Source organism: Emys orbicularis, chromosome 13 (genome assembly GCF_028017835.1).
Source record: "Emys orbicularis isolate rEmyOrb1 chromosome 13, rEmyOrb1.hap1, whole genome shotgun sequence".
NCBI lineage: Eukaryota > Metazoa > Chordata > Testudines > Emydidae > Emys > Emys orbicularis.
This window is the reverse complement of record NC_088695.1, coordinates 6,144,693-6,153,051: the sequence shown is the minus strand read 5'-3', so window position 1 is coordinate 6,153,051 and position 8,359 is coordinate 6,144,693. Positions and strand designations below refer to the sequence as shown.

The window sequence follows — 8,359 nt, the reverse complement described above, 5'->3', positions numbered from 1 at the left end:
TCACTTCACCAGGTGGGTATTGCAGTTTTAAGAATGCTTGATAGAGATCCTGTAGGTGTTTGTCTCTGTCTGAGGGATCGAAGCAAGAGGGATCGAAGCAAATGTGGTTGTATCTTAGAGCTTGGCAGGAGACCACTTATCAGTAGTTGTGGTTGGGAAATCCCCATTTCTGTATTGTTTTGTCATTATGGTCCCCACTTCCCTATTGTTTGTCTGCATGATCTCTGTCCGGTCCTTTGATTGTTTCTGTCTGCCGTATAATTAATTTTGCTAGGTGTAAATTAATTAAGGTTTTGGGTTAGGATTGGTTAGAGAATTTTGTTAGGATTGGTTAGTAAAATTTTAGTAAAATGCTTGGTTGAGGTACAGCTAAGCAGGAATCAAGTTTCACTATAAAAACTGGGGCCCAAAGGAAGTTCTTTGGGGAACCAACTCCAAGACACCGCCCCAAAGATCAGAGCTGCCCGATTTCAACACGTTGGCAATGACACCGTGCAGAAACTGGAGTCCCCCAGATGGACCTGATCCTGACCGGCCATCAAGAAAAGTTCATCTGCCTTATTGGGAGTGGTGAGCACTGTACGTGTAGCACTGTATTCTGTTTTTGATAATGGTTAATAAATAGAGGTTAAGTAGGATATTACTGTGTAGGGCTCTTTCACTGGTAAAAGACCCCATAAACCCGCAAAAGATTAATCCGGGGGCCCAGAGGGAATGGGTGTCTGCCCGGAGCCCACCAGGAATGAGTGTCTGCCTGGAGGGAATGGGTACTTAAATTGACAGGGTTATGCCTGAGCCCTAGGAACAGGGTAAGGGTGGGTGCCCTAGAGTGAGCAAGTGACAGAGAATTTTGTGTGAGTAACAAAGCCAAAGCCCCACCGCCCAAGGGCTTCAGTCTCAGGCAGGGGGCCTGTAACCTGAGCCCCGCCACCCAGGGCTGAAGTGCTCAGCTTGGGCTTTGGCTCTGGTACACAGCAAGTCTAAGCCAGCTCTGGTGACCCCACTAAAATGGGGTTGCGACCCACTTTGGGGTCCCGACCCACAGTTTGAGAAGCACTGTAATAGCATGGAGATTTTCCCTAGTAGGGACATTCTCTGTGGGGATTGAGGGAAGCATAGAGTCGTCTCTTGGGGTCAGTCTACACTACATCTGGATTTGCTACACCTGCACCATCACGAGCATGTCTTATGCTTGTGCCACACCCCAGGTCCACAAGTGATGGAGCCAACATGGTAGCAACTGCACTCGCTTAGAGCACGTCTCCCTACCCTACATCAAGTCATTGTGCCATTTCACTGATAAGATCCAACACCTGTGATGGTCAGTGGAAAGGCTCACTGTTGATTTCAATGGGCCATCAACCTCTTGCTTCCAAGGGCAATGGCCAATGGGCCTCTCCGGCAAAGCAAGCAGCTTGCATTCCGATCTGCCAGGAGGGATTTCCTCAGGGTCAGACGCATCCCAGCGATAGCCCCATTGGCTGCCGAGGAGTTATGCCCCGGGCGAATGCGGCTTTTCCATCTTCGGGGAGCGCACGCACTTTCATGATAACATCTAGCTCTGATGTCGCACTTTGCAAAGGAGGTTATTAGCATCATCGCTGTTTGACGTGTGTGGAAGCTGAGGCAGGAAGATCATCTGGAAGCAGAGCTGGGGCTACTGCCCAGGTCTCCTGAGGCCCAACTAGCCCCTCCTGCTCCCCCTAGTGTTCTCTCAACTAGCCCCTCCTGCTCCCCCTAGTGTTCTCTCAACTACCCCCCCCCCCGCCTCATGGGGTCTTCTTGTTTGAGTCATCCAGAGTCTCTAACTCTGACCTACAGGCTGATTAAAACTGACACAATGTGATCAGCCAAAGAACAGGCACAAGACCATTCCTTGCTCAGGGCTCAGCTCATTTCTGTGATCGGCTGACCAGACAGCAAGTGCGAAAAATCGGGACAGAGGGTGGGGGGTAATAGGAGCCTATATAAGAAAAAGCCCCAAATATTGACTGTCCCTGTAAAATTGGAACATCTGATCACCCTATTCTGTGAAGAGGAGATTGGAACTGAACTTCACAGCAGGAGCTCTGCCTTCTGTGAATCCAGGAAAATACTCCAACAGGAGGCTGTTTCATCCAGCTGTCTAGATTGTGCATAGGCACGGGATTTGGGGTGCAGGGGTTGCTGCGGGGCTCCACTCCTGGATCCCCATGCGGGGTCCCAGCTGCTGGCCCCACAGCCGGGCTCCACTCCTGGCCCCGCATGCGGGGTCCCAGCCCCGTGCCTGGGGCTCCACTTCTGGCTCTCAGGCGGGGTCCTGGCTGCTGGCCCTGCTCCCGAGGCTCTGGTCCCAGTCCCGCACGCTGGCTCCCAGTCCCACGCCTGGGGTCCCAGCTGTCGGCCCATGCCCGGGGTCCCTCTGCCGGCCCCACGCCCGCCCTCAGCTGTGGCCCCATCCTTGGCCCCTTTAGCCCTTTCCGGGTCCCACCCTTCCAGAGACATGGCCCTGCTCTCAGCCCCAGCTCTGGGGATGGGGCACAGACAGGGGAAAGGGGGCTGGCTTTCAGCACCCCCACTATTAGATGTATTCCAGCACCACTGGGATTGTGTATGAAATCTGGTGTTTACAAACCATGAGCACAAATCCTGCTGAGCCTGCATCACCCAGTGCTCAGAGGAACCAGGTAGAAACACCTCCTCCCCTGAGCACAGAGAGATCTTTCGCCAGAGAAACTTCAACTCAAACAGGCCTGCTGGGAATGCTGTCAAACAGGACATATATTTTATTTCGCAATCTGGGAGAGAGCTGGCAACAGAGAGGGTTTGTGAGGCTAGGTATATAAGCCGGTTGCAAATCAGCCCCCTTGAGAAGGCTATCGGGGAGTTTCGGAGAAGTAGCTGCAGACCTTGTGCTTGGAGGTAAGGGATCTGGCGGGCTGTGTGTTTGGTCAACTTGTTACAGCTTTGTGAGGGCTCCTTTGACTCGGCTGTACAGCCTCTGATCGGAGCAGACGTTTGGTATGTCTCTAACAGGGATTACAATCCGTCTGCTCAGGATGGGTTTGTGAAATCTAGGAATGCTGTTTCCTGCTTTTTATTTTTGTCTTTTCTGGGAAGAGGATCAAATACTAGAACTGCCTGGAAATTGGGATGTTTGTTTTCTCCACAGAAAATTTTGACTTAAAAGAAAATGAAAACCTGATTTATTTTTCAGTTTTCAGACACACACAAAAAGGAAAAAAATATTCAGCCAAAAGGTGCCAACACTTGAAAAAGTTTTCCCCAAAACTGCCAAAAAAAAAAAAAAAAAATCAGCCCCAAACTGCCAAATTCTGATTTTTTTTCAGCTCAAAACATGAAAAAAAATATTTTTTTCACGTAAATAATGAAAAAAAAAAACCTGCCTCAAAGAAGCAGCACATAAAGACAGTGGAAGCTCTGGGTTGTTAGCATCTCTGGAAATCAAGTTTTGTATGTCTGTGTGGACCGTGCCCACTTCAGTGTGTGTTGTGTAAACAGCATCGGTTCCACCATTCAAATGAAAGCTGGGGTGGTTTGTTTTTCTTCTAGCCTGGCTGGTCTCAAGAAGTCCCTTCTTGTGCCACCAACCTTCCTGTTGAGAGGATCTGACTTTCCAGAGACTACTAAACAGAGTCATCTGGTCATGGCTTGAAAAATGATACCAACCCTTAAGTGCAGTTAGGGCTAATGGAAATCTACAGAAAATATTGTCCTCTGCTAAGTGCAGGGCGCAGGGGTGGCTGGTGACCTGGCCGTTGGGAGAGGCTAGCCCTCTGCCCCTCCCCTTGTGCACGAGGCTCCTCCCCTTCCGCCACCCCTCCCACTCCCTTTTGCTTCCCACCACTGCCCCTGGCCCCAGCACCGGGCGGCCAGGGGATGAGACTCCAGCCCTGGTGCGCCAAGTGGCCAGCCCTGGAGCGCCGAGCGGCAGCGTCTCCGGGAGGCATGGCCCCAGCACCAGCCACTCTGAGTCCCTGCGGGAGGCAGGCCAGCCAGCCTGGGCCAGGGCAGAGCACTGAGAACAGCAGGAGGGGGCCTGGCCTGGGGGCAGAGCATGGGCGGGGGCCACGCTAGGCTGTTTGGGGAGGCACCGCCTCCCCCTGCCTACGATACCTGCCGCCCGTAGCAGGGCGTGTTCTCCTGAAATGCCGGGTTGTGAAATAGAGAGACGGGGCGGGGGAGGTAACTCTCTATCTTTGATTGGAGACCCGGAGCACCCACGGAGTCAGCGCCTATGTCTAGGGCATGATCATAGGTGGTGGGTCTAATAGACCAGGAGAGACTAAGCCATGTCTGTGCTCCACCCCTTCCCCGAGGCCCCACCGCTGCCTGGTGAGTCCCTCCTCTCCTCTCCTCCACTCCACCCCCTCTCTGGAGGTCCCAGCCATGTCCCTCCTTTCCTCCACCCTTCCCCCACAAGACCCCCCGCCCGCTGCTCCCCTCCACAGGGGAGAGGCTGGAGGAGAGGAGGGACACGGCAAGTGGTGGGGTGGGGGTTGAGCGGTGCCCGGGTAGAGTGTGGGCAGGGCCGTGGGCGGAAGAGGTGGGACAGGGAGCTAGCCTCCCCCAGGGGAAGTTTCACCTGCCGCCCATAGGCAAGTTTGCTCCCTGCAGTCCGTTTTCTAGGTTTTTGTCCAGTCTTGTGTCCACACTCCAAAGCAGGGGTGGGCAAACTTTTTGGCCCGAGGGCCACATCGGGGTTGCGATGGGGCAGAACAGGAAACTGTATGGAAGGCCGGGTAGGGAAGGCTGTGCCTCCCCAAACAGCCTGGCCTCTGCCCCCTATCCACCCCCTTCCACTCCCTGCCCCCTGACTGCCCCCCTCAGAACCCCCGACCCATCCAACCCCTCTTGCTCCTTGTCCCCTACTCCCTGTCCCCTGACTGCCCCGACCCCATCCACACTCCCACCCCCTGACAGCCCCCTGGGACTCCCACCCCCTATCCAACTACCCTCTGCTCCTTGTCCCCTGACCACCCCCTCCTGGGACCCCCCGCCCCTAACTGCCCTCTGGAATCCAACCCCCTTATCCAACCCCGCCTGCTCTCTGTCCCCTGACTGCCCTCCCAACCCCTATCTATATCCCGCCCCCTGACAGGCCCCTCGAGACTCCCACTCCCAACCCTCCATGTTCCCCATCCCCTGACCGCCCCCTCAGAACCTCTGCCCCATCCAACCACCCCCTCCTTCCTGACTGCCCCCCAGGACCCCCCACTCCCTTACCCAACCCCCCCAACTCCTTACCAGCAGCAGGAGTTTGCAGCTGCGACACCCGGCCAGAGCCAGCTGTACTCCCCACGCTGCCCAGCGGGAGCGGCGGGCCAGAGCGCTGGCGGCGCGGTGCGCTGAGGCTGCAGGGAAGGGAGCACAGTACGGGAGGGGCCGGGGACTAGGCTCCCCGGCCGGAAGCTCAGGGGCCGTAGTTTGCCCACGTTTGCTCCAAAGTGAAGGAGCGCCCACACCTGGCAGTTCTCTTGGGAGATGATTCCACAGCCTGATACTCTCCCGTCTCATGATCTGGAAGTTGTCCAATATTCAGCCTGAACTTGACCACGCTCACGTTCCTCCCTGTATCTTCCTCTGCAACCCCTTGTCTCACCCTTACTAATTCCTCTCCTGGTGGCATCCCCCATCACACTGAAGCTTACGCCAACCCTGACACATTTGCACACCAAGGCAAAGACAAAAGATAAAGCCTTTGATATCTGTTAGGATTGAACAATCAGATGAAGAGGCATTATTAATCTCTGGGTTTGGTTGGTTAGTTGGTTGGTTTGTTTTTTATCTCTAGCGGTCAGAAGGGAAATTTCAGGCAGAGATGACTCTTCCTCCTGATCCAAAATTCATCCGTGGGGCTTTCCCTCAGAGAAGTGAGCTTCTGGAGAAATTCAAAGGTAATCCATCCATCCTAACCCTGAGCCTAAAACACTGCACGGTGTGATGCTTTCTCACAGCCACTGGGGTGGCTGTGCCTCCCCAAACAGCCTTGCATGGCCCATGCTCCTCCCTGAAGCCGGTGCACTGGGGCTGGGGGCGTGTGTGTGTGTGTGTGTGTGTGTGTGTGCGCGCGCGCGCTCTGGGCTCCAGTGGGTGAGGGGAGGCAGAAGAGGAGAGGTGGGGCCTTGGGCAGAGGGGAAGGGCCCCATGCTTTTAAATAGAGATGATTGGAAAATTTGAGACGACCCCTGCCCCCGCGCTGAAAAATGTGACCTTTCTTCAAAGCAAGCAAACAACCAACAACCTGGAAAGCAACATTTTTGGGCTGGGGGAAGGTGGAAGGGAGAGTGAAAATGGAAGAAGTTTTGGCCAACAACGGAAAAAATAATCAATTTGGTCTGTTTTTTTGCACGGATGTGTGTTGTTTAGTTTTTCAATGAAAAAACAGCAATTAAAAAAAAAATCAAGGAAAGTAGAACCTTTTCCTTTCATCAAACCCCACAATTGCCACTGGAACAGTTTCAGTGGAAGGAACACTTTTGACCAGCCCCACCACTAAGGGGCTACAGGAGCGGATGCCCTTTCCCAGGTACGCTGGTGGTTGAGGAGTCTCCTAAAGCAATTCCTGGAGGATGACAGTTCCCAGGCACTCCCAGGTGGGATGCAGGTAGTGAGCACCCCAAATGCTGTGGCTGTTGAACCTAGATACACGAGGCACGCATGAAACTCTGGTTGCTGGCAATATTGGCCAGATGCCCACAGAACTGACTCAGCTCTAGATACTTGGAGCACTGCCAGGGATGGTCTATGGGAGAGAAGCCCAGTATCTGTAGATCTTTCTGACCCCATGTGCTGTACACAGCCAGATCTAACGCTCTGATTCTCTCTCTCTCTCCCCCCCGCCCCAGCGGATGTGATTCTGGATCCTGACACCGCGAACCCTTGGCTCATTGTGTCTGCGGATGGGAAATCTGTGAGATCGGGAGAGAAACCACAACAGGACTTGCCCGAGAATCCCCACAGATTTGATCTTGCTCCCTGTGTACTGGGCTCCAAGGGGTTCACCTCAGGGAGACATTACTGGGAGGTGGAGTTTGGGGATCAGAGGGAGTGGGCTGTGGGGGTCGCCAGAGAGTCCGTGAAGAGGAAGGAATGGCTCACTCTTAGCCCTGAGGATGGGATCTGGTCTCAAGGGCGCTGGTGGCTTCGGAGGGAGGCATTCGGCTCCTTTGAGACCCCCCAACCCCATAGTGGGAGGCCTGGGAAGATCGGGGTTTGTCTGGATTACGAAGGGGATTGGGTGGCATTTTATGAAGATGACCATACGACTATGATATTGGCCTCCTTCAATGGGGAAAAAGTTTTCCCTTTCTTCTACTTGGGCGGAGGGGTCCACCTCACACTGATCCCTTGAGGCACAGGGGGAAACATCCCACTGGGACCCCCCCCCCCATGAAATGTGCCCCTCTCTCTAGCCATTTCCTGCACAGCCTCCCCTGAGCCTCTGCGGCCTTGTCTACATGCAGGCTTTGCACCAGGGTCTGATTTAATTTGAACCTGGAGCAAACACCAGTCTGGATGATCTTAATTTGGCTTACGAGCAGCGTGGCTCAATTTTAAGCATTGCCAGCACATGTGGTTTTCTTGTGAGTGTCATGATATTTGGTGTTTTTTTTTCTTGTGATTCCATCAGGATCTGAGCTCTTATTAAATCAATCCATTAATATAATAATGATGGTAATTAATTAATTAACAATTAATAACACAAACAGAATAAGAAGATTCATTCAATACCTGGAAGAAATTTCCAGCCCTCCGAGTTGCAGAGGAGAGATTGAAAATGTGACTCCTAAAGGCTCCAACAAATTAAAATATCCCACATTTATTACTGTAAGCTCTTTGCATCAAGGGGTCATTTTCTAATCTGGGTCTGTACAGCACCTTGCACAACAGGGTCCTGATCCATGTATAGGTGCTACAATGATTTTTTTTAAAAATCTCTTGATTTTTGAGGAGCCCTGACTCATCATTTTTGAACACTGGGGGTTGGCAAGACTGGCTTTAGCTTAAACTTGCTCCTAATTGACTTAAAAAGGATCATTTGTCTTGATTTAAGAGGGTCCATGCAGGTGTTTGAAGGGGTTTAACTACATGCGGCTTAAATCCCAGCTTTCGTTAAACAGGTGCAGCGTTGCATGGAGACAAGCCCTCCAGGAATGTCTACGCCCCATTGTGGGTCATCCCAGCCCGGGTCAAGAGTCTCGGACTAGCGGGGCTTGCGTGAGGGCTCCAGAATGTGCTGCATAGAAGTTGCAGCTCAGGTCTGAAGCCTGGGGAGGGGGAGGGGGAGAGCTTCAGAGCCTGAGCCACAATTTCAAAGCTCCGTCCGCACAGCCAGGGCCGGCTCTAGGCACCAGCA

General features: G+C 53.2%; 1 protein-coding gene across 1 annotated transcript; it reads left to right on the top strand.

Moving 5' to 3' along the window:
• Positions 1–5,821: 5,821 nt before the first annotated feature.
• LOC135888429 (thaicobrin-like) lies at positions 5,822–7,354 on the top strand. Its single transcript, XM_065416242.1, has 2 exons — positions 5,822–5,897; positions 6,849–7,354. Exons 1-2 carry the CDS (start codon positions 5,822–5,824, stop codon positions 7,352–7,354), a joined length of 582 nt encoding a protein of 193 aa, XP_065272314.1.
• The last annotated feature ends 1,005 nt before the right edge of the window (positions 7,355–8,359 follow it).